The 23,211-nt window shown below is 34.5% G+C and overlaps 2 protein-coding genes across 4 annotated transcripts in view; one reads left to right on the top strand and one right to left on the bottom strand.

Moving 5' to 3' along the window:
• Nucleotides 1-4,710: 4,710 nt before the first annotated feature.
• Nucleotides 4,711-12,475, bottom strand: LOC117327481 (peroxiredoxin-2-like). Its single transcript, XM_033884490.1, has 6 exons — nt 12,272-12,475; nt 11,498-11,615; nt 9,837-9,953; nt 9,225-9,347; nt 8,716-8,881; nt 4,711-8,215 (listed from the first exon to the last, which is right to left on the bottom strand). Exons 1-6 carry the CDS (start codon nt 12,438-12,440, stop codon nt 8,162-8,164), a joined length of 747 nt encoding a protein of 248 aa, XP_033740381.1. The 5' UTR covers nt 12,441-12,475; the 3' UTR covers nt 4,711-8,161.
• A 164-nt stretch (nt 12,476-12,639) lies between these two features.
• Nucleotides 12,640-23,211, top strand: part of LOC117327480 (coiled-coil domain-containing protein 181-like) — a 29,154-nt gene continuing 18,582 nt past the window's right edge. For 2 of the 3 annotated variants that reach the window (XM_033884489.1, XM_033884487.1), the window contains exons 1-2: nt 12,640-12,768; nt 20,207-20,345. In XM_033884489.1, the coding sequence (XP_033740380.1) occupies nt 20,220-20,345 (126 nt within the window). In that variant the 5' untranslated portion in view covers nt 12,640-12,768; nt 20,207-20,219. Of the gene's footprint in view, nt 12,769-14,625; nt 14,684-20,206; nt 20,346-23,211 lie in introns of all 3 variants that reach the window. The other variant, XM_033884488.1, reaches the window with a different exon arrangement.

The following is a 23,211-nucleotide window of genomic DNA, read 5'->3' as shown; positions in this document are numbered from 1 at the left end:
GATCACTTCGGGGATGTCATATATGGTTACTGATATTCTGCTGTGTCTTTGTGAAATATTAACTGATATGGACAAAAAGGCTTTAATAGCATTCATGCGTCCATTGAATTCCACTAAATTCCATTTAATATCTGAATGTCAGGAGTCATTTATTTTGGACGTAACGTTTTTTTAACCATATCCTTCAAAAAGAAAAGAAAATATCAAAACAAAAAGAAGATAAAAAGAAACAGTAACAGAACGAGAAAATTCTTGGATAAAAAACGAGATATTCATTGATTACAATACTTATACCAGATAATCATTGATTACAATACTTACCATGCAGGGGTATTTTAAGAAGGATGTAATATACCGCTGGACTTATAATCCGTGGTGATTTCAACTCAAATTACTTAAGTTACAAGTATATGACAATAAGGAGTATTCAAGTGAGTTTTCGGAGTAATAGACATTCGGAGTAATGGAATGTTGGTATAAAGGGTTGATACCGAAAGGGTCTATAATGGATAACTTATGGAAAAGGCTGCTTATCATTTCAAGCTTACACACACAGTTTATCACTGATTTAAATATCTGCTGAAGCTGCCGTACCACTCGATTTAATACAAATTTCTATCATTCTTACAGAATGATTTCATTATCGTTTAATTGCTGTGACCCCTACATTAAAACTTTGTTGAGGCGCTACTTACAATACGTACAGGTTGATTGAAATGACCTTCCCAAGAATATATTTCAATCGAAATATTTCCATTCACTGTAAAGTTCATGAAGATCTTTAATAATTAATTAATCCATGTATCGAAGACCGGGCAAAATAGAAACATGCATATATTGAATTGGATTCATTTTCAGAATGGATTAAATCCATTATATTCGTTTGAAAAACAATAAGCAGTTTGCTATCCGTGATACAAGTTTTACAACGAGCTTACGGGAAATACGTACAACACAGAATTGGACAGATGTACGGTGATCGTTTACCTGTAGTAAATACTAAATTTTTAAAAGATCGAAAATTCAGACAATACCGAGAATTCGTTATATCTTTCTGAACTTACATTACTTTTGTCGCAAGGCTTATAACTCGCTTCTTCTTTCTAGGTTTTATTTTTTAACTCCCTGACATACTTTAACCCTCTGATCTACGCCCATGGTCTACTTACTGTACTTTGCTTTTTCCTTCACTCGTTTTCCGCTGGTATCGATCTTTATTCTTATGCATGGCCCTAAATCAACTTTGGTCTCCGGACCTACTCAGTCGGCTTTATATATACCTACTTACGTTGTAAACTTTACAACAAGTGTGAAACAAGTTCTGTCAACTTATATTTATAGATACATTACTGAAGGAGGAAATCAGAGTTATCCAGTGAAATACTAACTTGGACCGACAAGTGCCCCCTTTACACGTTCGGGGACGAAGGAAGCCCGACCGCCTAAGTGGAAGGCAGCATACACTGGCTTTCCTGGGCTACTGATACTCCATTAATTGTGATTTACCTTACTTTGCTGTCCACGAGCTACGTTTCCCAGATCTCTACTTTACATTGACCTCTCTGGTATTCTTTGCATTGATCTCTTTGACCTTCTTAACTTTGATCTCCTTGTCCTACTTTACTTTGATCTCCTTGTCCTACTTTACTTTGATCTCCCTGACCTACTTAATTGTGATCTCCCTGTCTAACTTTATTTCGATCTCCCTGACCTATTTTCTTAATATTCCTGACCTTATGTACGTTGATTATCATGACCTACTTCACTTTCGTCCCTCTGACCTGTTTTAGTTTTGCCTCCATGTCCATTTACTTTGATTTCCCTGACCTATTTTACTACGTTTTCCAGCCCTTATTTACTTTAATGTCCATTACCTACTTCACCTTTGTCTACCTGACCTAATTTACCTGGGTCTACCTGACCTACTCTACGTTAATCTCCTTGACGTCCTTTACTAAGACTATCCCTGGCCTGTTTAACTTAGTTCTGACTGACCTACTATACTTCATATTTTGTTGACCTAGTTTACTTAAGTCTTGCTGACCCATTTAACGTAGATTTTCATGATCTACTTTATTTTGAGCGTAATGGCATACTTTACACCCCGATCTTAACTGCGATCTATATGACCTTTGACCTATTTTACATATACATGCATCTTTTTCCTCGTCTCCCTGATGTTTTAGTTGTCTGTGGTCTACTTTACTTCGATCTGTTTGACCTACTTTACAGGTGTCACTTTATTGTGGTCTTCCTGACATAGTTTAGTTTGCTCTCATTGACCTAATTTCACAAATATCTCACTACTGTGGTCTCTGTGACCTTATTACATATATCTTGTTACTGTGGTCTCTATGACCTTATTACATATATCTTGTAACTGTGGTCTCCATGACCTTATTACATATATCTTGTTACTGTGGTCTCCATGACCTTATTACATATATCTTGTTACTGTGGTCTCTATGACCTTATTACATATATCTTGTTACTGTGGTCTCCATGACCTTATTATATATATCTTGTTACTGTGGTCTCCATGACCTTATTACATATATCTTGTTACTGTGGTCTCCATGACCTTATTACATATATCTTGTTTCTGTGGTCTCCATGACCTTATTACATATATCTTGTTACTGTGGTCTCCATGACCTTATTACATATATCTTGTTACTGTGGTCTCTATGACCTTATTACATATATCTTGTTACTGCGGTCTCCATGACCTTATTACATATATCTTGTTACTGTGGTCTCCATGACCTTATTACATATATCTTGTTACTGTGGTCTCCATGACCTCATTACATATATCTTGTTACTGTGGTCTCCATAACCTTATTACATATATCTTGTTACTGTGGTCTCCATGACCTTATTACATATATCTTGTTACTGCGGTCTCCATGACCTTATTACATATATCTTGTTACTGTGGTCTCCATGACCTTATTACATATATCTTGTTACTGTGGTCTCCATGACCTTATTACATATATCTTGTTACTGTGGTCTCCATGACCTTATTACATATATCTTGTTACTGTGGTCTCCATGACCTTATTACATATATCTTGTTACTGCGGTCTCCATGACCTTATTACATATATCTTGTTACTGTGGTCTCTATGACCTTATTACATATATCTTGTTACTGTGGTCTCCATGACCTTATTACATATATCTTGTTACTGTGGTCTCCATGACCTCATTACATATATCTTGTTACTGTGGTCTCCATGACCTTATTACATATATCTTGTTTCTGTGGTCTCCATGACCTTATTACATATATCTTGTTTCTGTGGTCTCCATGACCTTATTACATATATCTTGTTACTGTGGTCTCCATGACCTTATTACATATATCTTGTTACTGTGGTCTCCATGACCTTATTATATATATCTTGTTACTGCGGTCTCCACGACCTTATTACATATATCTTGTTACTGTGGTCTCTATGACCTTATTATATATATCTTGTTACTGTGGTCTCCATGACCTTATTACATATATCTTGTTACTGTGGTCTCTATGACATTACATATATCTTGTTACTGTGGTCTCTGTGACCTTATTACATATATCTTGTTACTGTGGTCTCTGTGACCTTATTACATATATCTTGTTACTGTGGTCTCCATGACCTTATTACATATATCTTGTTACTGTGATCTCAACAACCTTATTACATATATCTTGTTACTGTGGTCTCCATGACCTTATTACATATATCTTGTTACTGTGGTCTCCATGACCTTATTACATATATCTTGTTACTGTGGTCTCCATGACCTTATTACATATATCTTGTTACTGTGGTCTCTATGACCTTATTACATATATCTTGTTACTGTGGTCTCTGTGACCTTATTACATATATCTTGTTACTGCGGTCTCCATGACCTTATTACATATATCTTGTTACTGTGATCTCCATGACCTTATTACATATATCTTGTTACTGTGATCTCCATGACCTTATTACATATATCTTGTTACTGTGATCTCCATGACCTTATTACATATATCTTGTTACTGTGGTCTCCATGACCTTATTACATATATCTTGTTACTGTGGTCTCTATGACCTTATTATATATATCTTGTTACTGTGGTCTCCATGACCTTATTACATATATCTTGTTACTGTGGTCTTTTGACATACTTGACCTTCCTTACATCTCTTTGCTGTGCTCTGTCCGACCTAAAATTCCGTGGTCTTGCAGCTGGCCTACTTTTCTATGGTCTATCTTATCCTTTCAGCTTCAGTTTCTTTTGTAAGTATTAAGTAAATTATACCAAAATTAAAATAAGTGTGTGACTGTTCTTTATCCCAATAGGCAAATATATATAAATGTAAAGCAGCATCAATGTACATGTACTTCATGAATATGTGCAGTACAATACGTTTCTTAACTGACACTTTTTTAAGTAAATAACTTTCATTGCATTTGTTTTGATGAAATTCTAAATGGAAGAACACTGCAGAGATCCATTGTGAAGGAAATCTTTTGAAGAAAACTTAAATGTTCTAGCATAAAACTGCTTAGGAATGTGCCTGTCCAAAAAAGTAATGTAGAAGTTTCAGTGACAAGTAGTTATATATGTATTTACACTAAGAATGAAATATAATGTACAGTAGTTTCCTCTGATGCTGTAGAATACAGCTGCATACACAAAGAACTTTGAGTCCAACAACCAAATGAATGATGACCCTTTTATTTCAAAAAGCACTTGTACAGAACACATTCTTTCTAATATGAAATGATGAAATGAAATATTATTTTATCAACACTTTGGTCTTCAGCAGTAAACTTACACAACTTTCTCACTCTAGACAAAATACATGAATACACAATGAATCTATATTACAAGCAACTACCTTAACAAGAATGAAAAAAAAAAAGAAAAGAAAAAATGATTCAAACACGATTCCTCTGTAAGGGTGTCAACCCGTTGATCACATGTCTGAAGTACTGTTGATTACTGACAAAAATCCAATATGGTGTTGAATGTTTGGAATGTTTACTTTATTGATCCTGTAGTTATATCCAGTCTGGGAGCCGATTTCTAATATAAACTTAACAGAATCTGGTAACACCTACAAGTTTTCCATGATTTCCTGTGTTCACTCCGTGGGATATAGGATTTTTCACATTTTAAGATGCTTTTTGGAATTAATCTCGTGAAGCAGCAGTCTATCTATGCTTCCTAAGATGTGTACATATACAGACTAAATGTTTTTTGTTTTATTCCCTACTTTGCACATGAATGCTAGATCCATGTAAACATAACAGTATTTCACATTTTTATCTATCTTATTCTCAGATGATATATACGTAGATTACTACCATTGTTACAATATGTTACAATGTAACATACCTGTTATCAATGTAAGTAATTTTGACACAAATGATATCACTTTTGTATGAATAAATTGAGTGTATTACCTGTGGATATCTGCCATTGAAGGTTATCTTTATCAAAATGCTCCAATTTGTTATACCTATGAGCAGTCTATATACAGGAAATTATAGTATATGTTTACCCTGTCAACAAAATAACAAGAGTATTGCCTCCTCACATGATAATATTTCACTTGATATCCTTTGTTTTCAATGTGATCCTTATGTATGCTGCATCCCTGACTAGATACAAATAGTTTATTCCACTTTTGGTAAAATTAGAGACAAACATTTTCTGCATTTCCAAGTTAAATGTTGTTGTGATCAAGTTTTCTTTAGTTTCTATTCAAGGCAAATAGGATACAAAGAAGTTGGTGGGTAGTGATGTATTGTTGATCCTCTATAAATTGTTTGTTAACCACTTTGTTAAAGTCTATGCAACATATGCAATGGAGAGGAAGATTTGACTTCATTATACAATAAAAAAATATATATGTCATTTTACTTTTTCAGAACTAATAATGCTTCAAAAATTTAACATTTGAAACAAAAAACATGTTATTTTCATGAAAAAATTTGAACTCTTTGTTATATACTTGATTTTTAATCTATTTCTGCAAATAACCAAAACACAGAACCCATCAAAAATAATGTCTACATACATTGAGATTTTACATTTATTCATATAAATCTGACAAAAAAAGCACTAAAATCTGTAACAGGTAAAACTATGTACCAGTATAGGCTGTCAACAAAGATAGCGTGTCCATTTCAGAAGAGAAATGAGTCAACGACTTAAAGAGTCAACAAGTTAAACTTTTTCCTGGAATGACTCGGCTAGAAAGGTATACTATTACATGTTGATAGAGTAATCACTGCAATACCATTCTGATTTATCAGAGTTACTCCCCTTCACTTTACTCTGTCAGATGGTATAGCAGTAGATTGACAGTCGATGGGCTCCGAGGACGTCATAGTCGGTCTTTATGACTAATATACTTGTTCTGTTAATTACAACAAGACAAGGGAAATCACTCTGTCTGAGAGAAGTGTTCTTGACTAAGTATACTGACTCACATTGAGGTAATGACTGTTTGTGAAGGGAAATTATTACACTTTTTTTATGGACAGTATACTACACCACAAGTAATACTGAAGCTTCTAATTATATTACTGTTATTCTAGTCATAGCTGAGTTAGTACAACAATATTCAAACTTAACACACAGGTGGGATCACCAAACAATACAGTAGCACCTTTTCATTATGTTATCCGATAGTGACAGGAGGAAAATCTTATAAACAGCAAAATGTATAACAGGAAAAAATTTCACACATGTCTTCCACTTCTTGTGTAAATCATACTGCTATGATTTAAGTGGATGATAGTTGGCTGGTTTATCAACAGCAATAAGCATTTGTCATTTTGTCATGTACATTTTTTTTTTACATTTGCATATAAATCACAAACATTGTTGGAGTAGTGTATATCTTATACCCAATGTTTCACTATTTGTTTCTATTCATGACTAACAAAAAAGTGAAAAATCCATGTAATAAATGGTCCCTAATAAAAATGTCTACATATGCCCCCAAGCACTTTTCAGAGTGACTCCCCCTATCTAGTACTATTTAGGGACACTGGATAGGGTGGTTTTTATTATAGATATGGAGGTCTATGAAGATTTGTCATGATTCAAACATACTAATGAGGTCATCTGGCTTGAAAACAAAGTAGGAAACTTGGAGAAAAGTCTGGCATTTGTAGCACACCAAGCAAACAAATCTGAATATCAATTACATAGAATGGAAATTATAGAAATCATTAAACACCACTAGAGAAAATAAGAGGAAACTATATCCCACAACCAGGTTTAAATTCTAATATAACAATTAAATGGAGAAAATGTAATATTCATAATGAGCATAATGTGGATTTCCTTAAGATTATCTAGTACTTAATCCTATTGGTAAGTATTACAAACAGAAAAATAGACTTCCGACTAAAAACAATTTCCTATCATATGAAATTCTCTTCAATCCCTTCACAAGTACGGCACAACAGAAATCGATAAAAGTCTAGTGGAAAAAAGACATATTTTATTACTGATCAAAACATGCATATGATACACATACATATATGATAGGTTTTCTACAAACATGCCCCTGGTAACAGATTTACAGCACATACATTTTAGGGAATGCTTAAAAATCATTAAGTAATCAAAACATGCATGCTGTTCAAAAATAAATAACAAAACCATATGTCAATACCATCTTTCACAAATACAGTTGTACTGACATTTGCAAAACATTGTTACTGATATTCAAAGTTGAATAAGACAATCTTACAAATTGATTTTCTGAAATCGCCATTTTCAAAAAAAAAATTAAAAAAAATTGCTATGAATTTTCTTTTTTAGAGTGATAAACAAAGTTTAACATAGGAGGTATTGTATCTAAATTTCTTAACAGATCTACTCCAGATAGCTTGAACAGTAATTAGGTAAATGTCTTGGGAATTTAATTACGGAGTAATTAATAATTAATTAATTTCCAAAATGAAGCCTACAATTTTTTTTAAATTTGAATTTTACAGCAGCTATAGGTTACTTTAGGTATAACTGATTTAAGTTTGAGACTCAACCAAACCCCCAAGACATTTAAATGTAAATTGGATGAAAATAGTGGTAAAAATAACAGTGGGATAGAGATAGCATTTCATGGGGATTATAGTTAAATGTTACATCCTAAGGTTTCTGTTTGCTGAAGTATTTTTGAGACTGCTTGGGGTCGGGAATGATCTGGAAATAAAAAACAAAAAAAGGATTTCTCAGTTATAAATATATGCTGCAGACAACTAAAACTACAATTAATTCAATGTTTCCATATCCTCACAGTAAAAACACATAGCTGGACAGTTCTGTAGCTACAATGCACTTTACTTAATAACAGATGATAATGTCATTTTAAAACCATTTGTTGTACATAAATATTTCAATTATTAACTACATTTTTCATTTAGCCAGTATACTGATTAAACAATATTATCAGTGTATGAAATATGGAATCAATACACTGAGTCCCAGACATTTGTAACTTTCTTCAATGTAAAAACTTACCAAGCCAATTACGCAATATTTTTGTTGGAGATACTGAACATTACAAGATTTTGTCCCCACATCACCTTTACAAACAGTCTAGTTGCCACTGCCTCATAAACTAACTTTCTGACTTTACTGGCTTATCATAACGGAGAAAGTATGCAGAACAACACAATAACCTTCAGTAAGGACAAACTTACAGTGTCTTTGCCAGGTTTCCAGCCAGCGGGACAAACCTCTCCATGCTTGTCTGTGTACTGAAAGGCTTGAACTAGTCGGAGTGTTTCATCTACATCACGGCCTACTGGTAAGTCATTCATTGTTATCTGACGAAGGGTACCCTTATCATCAATGATAAACAAACCCCTAAAAATAAGATAAACAATAAAAGAAATGAGCATTGTTTATTTCTATAGTTAATGTCATATTGACAATTAAGTAACAACACAGTTGAAATGGATCAATACAAAAAACAAATTTTAATCCTTCAAATTAATTTGTTTTTCATAACAAAGGCTCTGATAGGCTAATGTTCTGTTTACTATGGTTTGTAAAATATGAAACAAAAATTCCTTGTATCATTTCCCTTTTTGCATTTTCGAAAAGGACCTCAAATATGTTTTATATGGTGATACAACATAACCATTCAGTCGTAATAAACTGTAAAAAAGATCAAATATCCCTACAGCATGTTATTTCTTATTCTTACCTGAGACTGTGACCAAGGTCCTCCAGATAAACACCATATGCCTTTGAGATCTCATGAGTGATATCAGACAGGAGGGGGATCTTAATCGGTCCAAGTCCACCCTTATCTCTTGGTGTATTCATCCTGAAAATATATTTCTAATAAGATTGGTGGAAGATCATTGATATATATTGTAAACATATTCCAGTGATGTCACAAATTGCTTCTAAGTAGACATCAAACTCATATTACTTAATTTATGGCAATCTTTTCTGCAATTTGAATTATTCTAAAACCAATGCAGATGAGACATTGGCAGTTGCTAAAAAACATACCAGTATAATTGGTAATCAAAGACGTTTTTCGTTACAATCATTATGTTTGATTTACAATTCATATGCCATTGATATGCTTCAGTCAGTGAAAGTTTAATGTACAAGTGATAGTTATTTTATCTTTGTAGTCAGCATCCTCAGATGACAGTGGAGTGTCTTCAGAACCTTGAATAACCAATAATACTGGTAATCAATGTTAGAAATTATAATTAGTTATGAATGCAAACTGATCGATAATTGTCCCAACACCAGTTAAAAGTCAACATTTCAGTGAACTTTTTGGTGATAGTCTACTTACCAGGCCAGATGGGTAAACTGAGAGTCAACAGAGCAAGCAATGACCTCTGTGTTAATGTCATGGAATTCACTCGCTCTGTCACTAAATGCAATGATTTCTGTAGGACATACAAATGTGCTGAAAATCAAATAAATATTGTATTAGGCTACACAGTAGTCCAGTGTTTAGACAAGAAAAATATATGTATAACAAAAGTGTGAAAAATAATCAAACTTGCCTCCTTGATTTAATCCAGTCAAAAGACATGTAAAAAACAGACAATAATTCTGATTGAAAAATGTTTCATAAATTAATGTACATCATTTACTGAAGCTGTCTACAAAACCCAAAATCAATTTCAAAATTACAGCAGCATTATCACTCAATTTTCAACATTGACTTAAAAGTAATATCAATGGTACTTCACATGATCGAACTAAATTAAAAAAAAAGAAAAACACAAAAAAAACCCACAAAAAAACAGCAGAATATTTCAGGGCTCTTAGTGCAAGGGTCGACATTAAGGCTTGTCGGCTTGTCCGGTACCAGACTAAATTGCTGTCGGACAAGTGAAAGTATCATACACTTGTCCGAGGGGACAAGTAACAAATATTGTCTTCATGTTGTTTATTTATATTCTGAAATCAACATTCACAAGACTTCACCTTATACCTATGATAAAAAAGAAACGAAAACATGGATAGTGTACATTGGAAATGACTTGTTCATAACGGAAATAGTTTAATTCAGAACACTATGCAGATGATAACTAAACTTTCTGTGTTTTTCAAAAATATTCAATCAGTCCCATTGGTGTCTTTGAATTGAATATGCATATTGGAAAAAAAAGGAATATGAATAAAAGCATACAAGGAAATTGCAAGTTAATTTGAAGGACTAAAGTGGCAACTGATGCAGGCTTGCTATTTATTGCAAGATTTAGCAAATATAGTATTTAAGATATTTATGCACTATTGCATTTCAACAATTATGTTCATGTTTTAGTCAGTTTATTTCTATTCTTATAAGACTAGTTTAGTTTCTGTAAATTGAAAATAGGCAGTCAGTAGAATTTTTTTCCCTTCATTATGTAACTTGGACAAAACACCAATAAATATCAGTAATATAGTTGTCATTGCAATGTTATCATTTTACTGCACGACACACAGACATTGTAAAACATCATTTAACTTAATTGAAAATTTTCAAGTGGGACAAGTGATAATTCCATTCGGACAAGTGAATATAAATGTTACTTGTCCAAAGGCACAAGTGCAGAAAAAAAGTTAATGTCGAGCCATGAAGTGGCACCTATTTTAGTGGACATGGCACCTTAATTCACCATTGGGCGACCATGGCCAGTTATTGACCTAAAGGGCGCCTGCATGGCCACTAAAAAAATTGTGTTAATTTGCTATTTGGTTAATCTTTCAAAGGTTGCACTCAATGCTAAATGATGTTCACAGTTGAAAAAGTTACAGAGAGATGTTTTACTGATCTAAACAATTAAAAGATTTTTTTTAATGGTAAGACAATTAACTTGGCCAGGCGACTAACTTTTCCAATTGTCATCTAGATTGTATGACTTGATAGCCAAATAGGCCACCTGGTAATAATATCCACTTTGAGCCCTGTATTCCTGCTGGAATATAATTGGAAATGAGTTCCTCATGCATACTTACAAGTCAAGTGGATAGAAAAAGAAGACAATATATTTCCCTTTGTAGTCGGACAGTTTGACATCCTTGAATTCTCCTTTTATGACAGCTGTCCCATTCCAGTCTGGAGCAGGTTTAGAAACTGAAAATGAACATTTTGGAAGCATATACATCAATGTTGTATCTACTCGACTAACTGGTATCTGTTATTATGTGAACAGCTAGGTTGGGAACATCTTAGGATTTGCAAAGATATGCTTGAACTCCTGTCATTACAGAGAAGAAAAATTCTTAAACTCGGACACATAAATGTGTTCAAAATGGCATTTTCTCATTTACTTGCTAAGGTATTCATATCATTAACTACATATTTAATAAAAAAAATAAAAAGATAAAAAAAATATGTCGTCTGCTTTTGACACAAATTGATAAACCATTTCTATAGATTACAAAAAAAATCTTCTGTCAGAAAAATGCATGTGAACATATTCTAAAAATAGATTCACTTACCTGTATGTGCTTTTACTATGGCTGTCCATTGAATAACAATATTAATGTAATGACAATTATGGTTTATCAATTTGTACAATTGATCGTTACTGTGCTCAGTGTGTTTTCAAATTTTATTCTGCTATGTGACATTTTATTGCCTCATGATTTCTAATCATGTATTTGCTTTCCTCCAAAAATTGAGATAAAAAATCAACTCGATGGTTCAGCATCAGTTCAAAACAAGTATCTGTGTTACCTTGGCTTGTGGCAGTTTGGGTGCGTGTTGTTCGGCATGCTTTTACTTACTGACAGCTTGGCTCCACTGAATGGCATGTCCACTTGTACGTTTAGTTTCCTGGGGATAAACGCTGCCTCCGGCAAACGAATGACATTGTGGCTCATCATTTGCATAAATGCAACCAACAAATATCACAAAAACACCGGCAACAAGCGCTACAACACTGGGGATCGCCATTTTTCCACGTCAACTTCCGGAACGCATTTGGAGCTAGCAAAAGAACCTGCTGTAGATTCGAAAATTTAAGCTAAAACAAATAAGTCGAAACATATTATAAAATTCACTTTTAAACAAGTATTACATTAGCTATTTCTATTTTACAAACAAATATAATGTCACAGCATGTTTGCTAGTTATTTATGAATGCGTAAATGCGGCTCTAGATTTTGCGACCGCAACATTACCAAGGCACCAAACCAAAACAGTGCAAAGTAAGGGACCAAGAGGATTTTACACGAGCCTAACCCGTTGAAGGTCCAGATGTATTCGTGACATATACCAGCAGGTAAAGATAAGTGTAGGTTTTAAGTATGTAATATCAATACTATTAAATGAAAACATTACAGAACGACAAACTGTGGTTGCTATCGATGCCCAAAGACAAGAAACCACAAGTTTACCAGCCACCTGTCACGTTGGACGAAATATGGTCATATACTTGTTGTGAGATAAAGGAATATTGCACAGCACCTAGTCGTTTTACTGATGCCTTAGTAAGCCTTTTTTGTGAACTAAATTCAGCGTTACACGTACGTTGCTGATTTACCCACTGAAAAAAATACTGTTTCACATGTACGAAGTGGGCTAGAACGAATATTCATACCCTGCCTACACTGCTCTCCGGCAGGGTATGAAGTCCCTCCCATTGCCGATAGTGTAGCAAGCCCCGATGTGATTCACATCGGGCAGTATTAGCAGTGGTAACATTTTTCTCGGATAAAAAAAAAACATGTAAATTGATGATTCTGGTATCTATTATGAATATTCAAGCAACAAACCTGCACATTACTTCAAATGTTTGACAATAAATAGTAAAATCCAAAACGAGCAAGACACACGGAGATATCAGTTCAAACATACCGCCATCTTTGATACAAGTGTAAAGATCAATTTCCTTATAAGGAAATCAAAATAAATTGATGCTAATGAGGTTTCCCGCGAGATTTCAACAGAAAAACAGATTCGGCGTAATATATCTCGGTAAGGAAGGTCAATTCATTCTGAAATTATTTAATTACGCAAAGTAAGATTCGCTTTCTTCACAAGAGTTACAAAAGAGTGGTTAAATATCTCTGATTATGTATTTATTTATCGTAGTAGCTTCATCCATATATGGATCACGGGTTCCATATTTGGGTTAGAATCCTCGCGAGAGTTCTTCGAGAAGTATCATGGCGGATCACGGAGACAACTCCGAGCAGTATGATATCAGAATATGCGAATTAAAGATTTCTGGATTAGACGGTAGGCTAATACATTGCAAAATTGAATAAGAAATGTTTAATTATACGAACTATTACTCCAAAGTTAAACGATATCCGCTATTTGTAGCATTTTCGAGGTTCACTGTTTTGCTACATTACGAGCAATGGGAGGGAATCGTAGCTCTGACGACGACCATCTGTCAAAAATTGTCCGTCCGTCGTCCAGAGCTACGTTATCGCAGCTAGAAGTGGGCCTACTGTAACCCGAAAACCGAGTCTTGCTTGCAACACCATTTATTGACACAAGTGGACCTTGTGACCTATTTTTCCTATGTACCGTTTCAACATTAAAACAGTTATGACACAACACAAAGTGGCACATTTGCACCATGTTTTTATAAACAATATTTTTGAAACCATTTCATCTGTACCAATTAAGATTAAATAATTATTCAATAGGTACAGTAATTTAAGGTTTCACATATCTAATCACAGAATCAGTTTCTTCTGTAACATGCGGAAGTTTCATTGTATTATTAAATCAACAAAAATACAAAAAATGAATGACAAACAGTATTTTTAAACATGTATCTTAATGTTTACATAACAGTATGGTGTGTGTACTACAGTAAAGATTAAATACCACAATGTAATCAACACATTTCCCAACTGTAATAGTACATGTATACAGTACAGAGGTTGAATCAAATGAATGGTAATAGTTATAAGTTGTAGGTCTACTAATTGTAATTTTAACACTATTCCCATATTGCTATTAAAACAAGTCAACATCTTTTATACGATAATTCCTTTTCTTCATATTTTCTTAATGATATGTTGATGTTAATCATTTGAAAAAGTTCAGTAGTTAATTGATGAATTTATTGAGTACTATAGTGTAATAGGAAGGAGTAATGAAAAATACTCTGCTTTTGCAGGGCTCAAACAAGCGACCTTGTTGATTTTCCAATTTCATGTAGATGGTGATTCCCTCAAGTAAGAAATTAACATTTAATTTAAATACAATTAAACTAAAGTAGTGTGAATCTGGTTCATACCCTGGTAGCTCATCTTGCTAGTTTTATCATGATTAAAAGTGTGGAAATAGCACATATCCATACACAGAACAAACCTTGTTTTATGTACACCTAGCTAGGTTCTGTCAATTTTGCATATCAGACAATTTGGTGATTTGTATGTTTGCCATACATTTCACATTAAATATATACTGTTGGCATGTGTATTAAAATGTTAGCTGCCCTTTAACTGTCTGATGTAATTGTATCTCTATCTAGTAGTCTGAACAGTTATGTGCACAATGTGCAACAATTTGTATCTAAAACCAATTTGATCAAATATTTGATGTTTTGATAATTATAATAGTACATTATTTTTAAAAGACTTGTTATGTCAGTCAATATGTGATATTAAGGTATTTTAGTTTTAAAAAGTATTAAAACCAATCTCCATGTTTTACCTGGTTCTGAAATCCCATGTACAATAATATTATATGTGTCTTATTGGACTACGAAGTACTGAACTTTTGTGTTATAACCTAAAAAAAACAATGAAATACTGAACTTCAGTCACATTTATAATCAATTCAATTTCGAATCCCATATGGTGTTGAGATAATACAAGACATTGGAGACTTTTATTGAGCCCACACCAGACATCTATCTGAGTTATAGTCCCACACCAGACATCTATCTGAGTATATAGTCCCACACCAGACACCTATCTGAGTTATAGTCCCACACCAGACATCTATCTGAGTTATAGTCCCACACCAGATATCTATCTGAGTTATAGTCCGACACCAGACATCTATCTGAGTTATAGTCCCACACCAGACATCTATTGAAATCCCATGTACAATAATATTATATGTGTCTTATTGGACTACGAAGTACTGAACTTTTGTGTTATAACCTAAAAAAAACAATGAAATACTGAACTTCAGTCACATTTATAATCAATTCAATTTCGAATCCCATATGGTGTTGAGATAATACAAGACATTGAAGACTTTTATTTGAGCCCACACCAGACATCTATCTGAGTTATAGTCCCACACCAGACATCTATCTGAGTATATAGTCCCACACCAGACACCTATCTGAGTTATAGTCCCACACCAGACATCTATCTGAGTTATAGTCCCACACCAGATATCTATCTGAGTTATAGTCCGACACCAGACATCTATCTGAGTTATAGTCCCACACCAGACATCTATCTGAGTTATAGTCCCACACCAGATATCTATCTGAGTTATAGTCCCACACCAGACATCTATCTGAGTTATAGTCCCACACCAGATATCTATCTGAGTTATAGTTCCACACCAGACATCTATCTGAGTTATAGTCCCACACCAGATATCTATCTGAGTTATAGTCCCACACCAGACATCTATCTGAGTTATAGTCCCACACCAGACATCTATCTGAGTTATAGTCCTATCTGAGTTATAGTCCACACCAGATATCTATCTGAGTTATAGTCCCACACCAGACATCTATCTGAGTTATAGTCCCACACCAGATATCTGTGTGAGTTATAGTCCACACCAGATATCTATCTGAGTTATAGTCCCACACCAGACATCTATCCGAGTTATAGTCCCACACCAGATATCTGTGTGAGTTATAGTCCACACCAGATATCTATCTGAGTTATAGTCCCACACCAGACATCTATCCGAGTTATAGTCCCACACCAGATATCTGTGTGAGTTATAGTCCACACCAGACATCTATCTGAGTTATAGTCCACACCAGACATCTGTCTGAGTTATAGTCCCACACCAGACATCTATCTGAGTTATAGTCCACACCAGATATCTATCTGAGTTATAGTCCCACACCAGACATCTATCTGAGTTATAGTCCCACACCAGATATCTGTGTGAGTTATAGTCCACACCAGATATCTATCTGAGTTATAGTCCCACACCAGACATCTATCCGAGTTATAGTCCCACACCAGATATCTGTGTGAGTTATAGTCCACACCAGATATCTATCTGAGTTATAGTCCCACACCAGACATCTATCCGAGTTATAGTCCCACACCAGATATCTGTGTGAGTTATAGTCCACACCAGACATCTATCTGAGTTATAGTCCCACACCAGACATCTGTCTGAGTTATAGTCCCACACCAGACATCTATCTGAGTTATAGTCCCACACCAGACATCTATCTGAGTTATAGTCCCACACCAGACATCTATCTGAGTTATAGTCCCACACCAGACATCTATCTGAGTTATAGTCCCACACCAGACATCTATCTGAGTTATAGTCCACACCAGATATCTATCTGAGTTATAGTCCCACACCAGACATCTATCCGAGTTATAGTCCCACACCAGATATCTGTGTGAGTTATAGTCCACACCAGACATCTATCTGAGTTATAGTCCACACCAGACATCTGTCTGAGTTATAGTCCCACACCAGACATCTATCTGAGTTATAGTCCCACACCAGACATCTATCTGAGTTATAGTCCCACACCAGACATCTATCTGAGTTATAATCCCACACCAGACATCTATCTGAGTTATAGTCCCACACCAGACATCTATCTGAGTTATAGTCCACACCAGATATCTATCTGAGTTATAGTCCCACACCAGACATCTGTGTGAGTTATAGTCCCACACCAGATATCTGTGTGAGTTATAGTCCCACATCAGACATTTATCTGAGTTATAGTCCCACACCAGATATCTGTGTGAGTTATAGTCCCACACCAGACATCTATCTGAGTTATAGTCCCACACCAGATATCTGTCTGAGTTATAGTCCCACACCAGACATCTATATGAGTTATAGTCCCACACCAGACATCTATCTGAGTTATTGTCCATACCAGACATCTATCTGAGTTATAGTCCCACACCAGACATCTATCTGAGTTATAGTCCCACACCAGACATCTATCTGAGTTATAGTCCCACACCAGACATCTATCTGAGTTAAATAGTCCCACACCAGAAGGCATCATAAGTTCATAAGTTTTGTCAACTTTTTGAGAAATGGACTTAGTACAGTTCTAAACCAGCACCCATGTCAGTTAAACGTGGGACAGTACGCTGCCTGGTACTGACCATATATATGCTGGTGTTTTTTCTCTGGGTACTCCAGCTTTCCTCCACCTCCAAAACCTGACACATCCTTAAATGACCCTGGCTGTTAATAGGACGTTAAACGTGATTTGGGTTTATTTTTTTTATATTTTCTCTCAATACCCAACACACTATATTTGTGTTTATAGTGCTTATCCAGGTAATTATTATGATCATTCAGGAAAGGATCATTATATCAAGAAGGACAAAATTACATGTACATAGAGATTTTACGACTCACAGTCATTGTTAGATAATTGAATGACTTGTTTTGTCCTCAGTCCAAACATCCAACAGTATTGATGGCTTATTTTGTTTGATGTAAACATGTGTAAGCTGTCCATCAATAATGATTTCCTCCCAATGACTATAGTATAGTAAAGTGATGGGAATTATCATAAAGTAGGATTACAAGGGATGATGTTGAATGATAAATGGCATAAAGTCCAGTGTGTCAATAGTAGGTTTAGGTGTTATTGGAAGGAACCTTATCCAGGGAAGGTTTTACGCTTGACAAAGGCCACATAACCGAATATGGTAAATAGTGAAATAAACGATTTTCCTGTTTTTTGGCTATACAATAACAGACACTGGACAACAATTCAGATATCAGCCAATTTTTCATGTTTGTTTGTTTCAAGCCAATATACCAGTAATAAATTTTTGTCCATCATTATATACTAAATAAAAACCAGACAATTTTGTGTAGAAGAGAGGAAATTATCAGTGATTCTTTTATGTGTTTGGGCCATTTTGGGGAAGTATTGTCATTGTGGAATAGAGAAAAAAAATACCATCGCATCAATTACTATTCAAAATACTGTGTTTGCTGAACTCCTTAAAACAGTTTTAATTGTTTTGTATTGTTATGCTGAAGAAAGTCCAGCTTAAAAAGAAAATTCAATTACAAACCCAAAACGGTGAAGAATTTCTAATGTAATTATTTTTAATAATACATGATTTTTTTTCTATTGCAGAAAACATATTGTTCATTGAATTATAATACTTCGCTAATGATGTTTTTTTTTAAAACTTTTCTCGTTTGAAATACGGTTGCGATGTATTAGATAATTTTCATCAGATTCATCAAATTTAATATTGATGTAGATATACATTAGTAATGAAGTGATGGTTTCTATGATGATCGACTTGACAACTATAGGCTTTAAGTGTTATTTTTAGAGGGTGTTTGAACGTCAGCCTCCCAGGCCGACCACCTGGTCAGGAACTGTCTATATGATGGAAACAGCAGGTAAACACTATAAATAATCAATTGAAAAACAACCCTGGGGCTCATCCTCATCAAACTCATAAGTCCAGCCATACGGAAAATCAATATATCATATAGGCCAGTAATACTCTTTGATGGTCTCCGTGGAGAGGGTTCAGGTAAATCATATCTGATCTTGTGTAATTGTCCTAGGACAGGTATATCATTATACCAGTAACACTGATAAACTTGGTTCTTTTCCCGAGGAAGTTTCCTGTGTGTCCAATAGTCAATACGATGAAATTGTCATTTATGGAAATGTTAGCCATTCTTGCCCATTAGAAGGAGGAATCTAAACCAAGTGAGATATTTTGATGTATCCAACACCAAACACTACTACTATTTTTGACAAGTGCTCATTTGACCATAGTGAACACAGAAATTGTACTAGTATACACCAAACTTTAGGCATAAAGTGTGATCAAGACACCAACAAATTTAAATAATTTACTGACTCTGTCTACGTACTGAAGACGAACCATGGTAATATAGCTACAGGTAGGTTAGGGGTGGCTGGTATGTGTTTATTGCCTTGTCAGGTTTTTTTCCTCCCTGTATAATGGGATGTGAATTAATTATAACCAGAAATGTCAGAGGGTTTTTATTGAGAATGACATAGTAATTAATGGTGGTCAGAGGTGTTTGGCAAACGTTTCACAGTGTGTTGTCAGATTTATAATTCAGTTGTGTATTTATGTATAGCGGACTTGCCATTGTACTGAGAATACACATACATGTATATATATATACCCCTATATATACTATACTATTGTGTATTATACACAGTTGAATTATGACCTTATAATACGACTTCTGCGAGTGTTTATTTTTAGGCAAGACAAGAAGGAACTAGGTTATATGACAATTTGAATTCAAACCTGTACACAGAGTGTGACTGATTGAAAATGGATTTAGACCTGAAAAATGGTAATTAGGATTGCAGAGTTAAATGATATCAATTTGTATTCTTAAGTTATTAGATTTAAATAATGGTAAAGAAAACATGTTGTGTCAAAGCAAATTTAGCTAAAAAAATACAAAGTCAGCTCAGTTATTTGATAGCAAGTATTTTTTTATTATTCAAACTTATACTTGTTGTTTTTTATTTTCAGACATACTGTCAAAATGAGTTCAGGTGAACAGCAGCGGTTGTACGCTGATGAGGAGGATGACCTTGATAAGGAACTAGATGCTTTCATAGAGGAGAAAACTGAACCAGACCCTGTCACTGAAACTAAAGAGGATAAAAATGTAAGTCCAGCTATATGTACCCTGTGTGTTGTACTGGGATGTGTTGTGTGTTATACTGAGATGTGTTGTGTGTTGTCCTGAGATGTGTTGTGTGTTATACTGAGATGTGTTGTGTGTTATACTGGAATGTGTTGTGTGTTATACTGGGATGTGTTGTGTGTTGTACTGAGATGTGTTGTGTGTTGTACTGAGATGTGTTGTGTGTTGTACTGAGATGTGTTGTGTGTTGTACTGAGATGTGTTGTGTGTTATACTGAGATGTGTTGTGTGTTGTACTGAGATGTGTTGTGTGTTGTACTGAGATGTGTTGTGTGTTATACTGAGATGTGTTGTGTGTTGTACTGAGATGTGTTGTGTGTTGTACTGAGATGTGTTGTGTGTTGTACTGGGATGTGTTGTGTGTTATACTGAGGTGTGTTGTGTGTTATACTGAGATGTGTTGTGTGTTATACTGAGATGTATTGTGTGTTATACTGAGATGTGTTGTTTGTTTCACTGAGATGTGGTGTGTGATACTGAGATGTGTTGTGTGTTGTACTGAGATGTGGTGTGTTATACTGAGATGTGCTGTGTGTTGTACTGAGATGTGTTGTGTGTTATACTGAGATGTGTTGTGTGTTATACTGAGATGTGTTGTGTGTTATTCGGAGATGTGTTGTGTGATACTGAGATGTGTTGTGTGTTATACTGAGATGTGTTGTGTATTATACATGTGACCAATTATGTGTTGTACTGAAGCATGTTGTGTGTTGTACTTCTGAGTGTTTTGCATTGTAACCAATGCAGAGTTATGTGTTGTAATTGATTGTGTTTTACTGGGACGGGTTTTACTGGGATGTGTTTTACTGGGATGTGTTTTATTGGGATGTGTTGTATGTGTGATGTGTTGTACTTATGTTGTAGTCAGCCTTGTGTGTTATACTTAGACCTTTTATAATTTATGTGAGAATCAGGGGATGAATCCACATATGGGGTAATTTTGTGTCCAGTCCCTTTACTAATTAGGGTTTCATTTTAAATATAAAATGTACATTGTTGCAATTGCTACTTGTACATTCCGATGACGTCACATTGTTTACAGGTCCCGCGTTGTGTCTTCACTGCCTGTTACGAGGCTGTATTTTGTGTTTTAAGTTTTTTTGTTTTGTCTTATTATGTTTAAATTGGTGAAATATAGAACAAAATCAATCAGTACAAGGTATGAATGTAGTTTGATGGAAAACGGTATGTTATGCATAAGACTTCAACTTCACTTTATCAGTGTATTAATGATCATAGTTGAGATTGGCTGTCATGGCAACGGTGAGCAGAGGACAGTGGTTTTACTCAGTTTTGATTGTACCAACTTGTATGAATAATTGAAAACCCTCTACATGATACATTATTCTCTCGGAAATTATCAGCAAATAATTAATCTAATTGATAACAATCTATTGCATTTGTGTATCAGTGTTTGGTCATTTCTATGCTGCCTTTGATACTAAAAACACAGAAGAGTTCCAATATTGAAACATGGTTTCTAAGGATGCTAGAAAAAATACATGTATGGAATGAAAAGCTGTAATGGGGTGTACTGGGCAGTTTTACTTAGTAAATGTTGTCCCTTGTGATAGTCACATGACTATGTAAGTAAAATAAGAAGTAAAGTAGTTACTGGAAAAGAGGCCCTTGGGTACCAAACAACCGAATCCACATATAACAAGCATTCTGTGAGTATTGCTAAACCAATACACGTCCCCTACCGGTGCCCCCAAGTTAAAACTTTAGCCAAATTTGAGTAAAAAAGTTTAGCCAAAACTGAAACATGATTATTTTATGAAATAAGTTCATTCCAAACAATGTGTAAATTCAACTCTATTGGGTTGAATAAACAATGTTTCCTGCCCCTAAAAGATATTCAGGTATTCTTTTGGTATGTCTACTGTACAGAGTAAAAGAATCTAAAGTGAATTTAAAGTGAAATGTGTAAAAACAGCCTTGGATTAAAATATAACCATGATTCTGCATAGCATAGGATAGTAGTAATACCATTATTAAGTGAATGGAGCTCTAGCCATTACAAAACTTTAACCTCAAGAATACAGAAAAAACAGTTAAGTTCATAATATGCCAAAATTTTTCAAAAAAATGAAAATAATTTTTTCAGTTTTAACCATACAAAAGTAATGTCACACACCCAAAGAACCTCTATGCAAAGAATCAGCATCCTAATACCATTATTAAGTGAATGGTGTGCCATTATAAAACTTAAACCAAAACTTTAACCGGACGGACAGACGCAGGCAAAACCTATAGTCCTCCCGATTTCACCGGTAGGGGACTAAAAATGTGTATAACTTAAAGGAAAAAGGAAAACATGTTTAATAACCTACATAGTGATTTTGGTAGTTTTCAAATGCAAGTAAGTGCAACATTAACTCAGATGTGTTGCATGCAATGGCCTGTTTTGTTTAGATGCTAGTTGTAAGACAAGAACTAATTTGCCTACTATTGAAATCTTATCTACATTCTAATGCATAATGCATCATAAACCACCATTCTTTTGTGATTTTGTTTGGAAACTCTTAGACAAAAACTTTGAACACAACATCATATCCCATAGTGATTTAATCCCTGAACACAAATTGGACCAGAATTCTAGTGTTAAAAAAAAAGAAAAGTTAAGATAGGAAAATATACACACCTGTTGTGATAAAGAAGGTAGGTTTGGAGGTAAATATTAATCGTGATGGGATTACTGCCTCCACTTAGAGATCAATCACAACTAATAGGATTTTAACATACTGTTTTAGCATAGAAAGCTTAACCACAATATTATATGTACACAAGTAATTTCTTAAAAAAAAAAAAAAATGCATGCAAAATT

This window comes from Pecten maximus, chromosome 5, assembly GCF_902652985.1.
Source record: "Pecten maximus chromosome 5, xPecMax1.1, whole genome shotgun sequence".
In the NCBI taxonomy this organism is placed as follows: domain Eukaryota; kingdom Metazoa; phylum Mollusca; class Bivalvia; order Pectinida; family Pectinidae; genus Pecten; species Pecten maximus.
Note: the sequence above shows the minus strand (reverse complement) of the source record. Positions and strands in the feature narration are given on the sequence as shown.

What these genes read in the sequence shown, in the direction of transcription:
- LOC117327481 (XM_033884490.1), bottom strand. Translation starts at nt 12,440, where the DNA reads ATGGCGATCCCCAGTGTTGTAGCGCTTGTTGCCGGTGTTTTTGTGATA. An exon ending in TCAGTGGAGCCAAGCTGTCA is followed by an intron (nt 11,616 to 12,271) that starts GTAAGTAAAAGC and finishes GTTCATTTTCAG; the next exon opens with TTTCTAAACCTGCTCCAGAC. An exon ending in GGAAACCTGGCAAAGACACT is followed by an intron (nt 8,216 to 8,715) that starts GTAAGTTTGTCC and finishes TTTTATTTCCAG; the next exon opens with ATCATTCCCGACCCCAAGCA.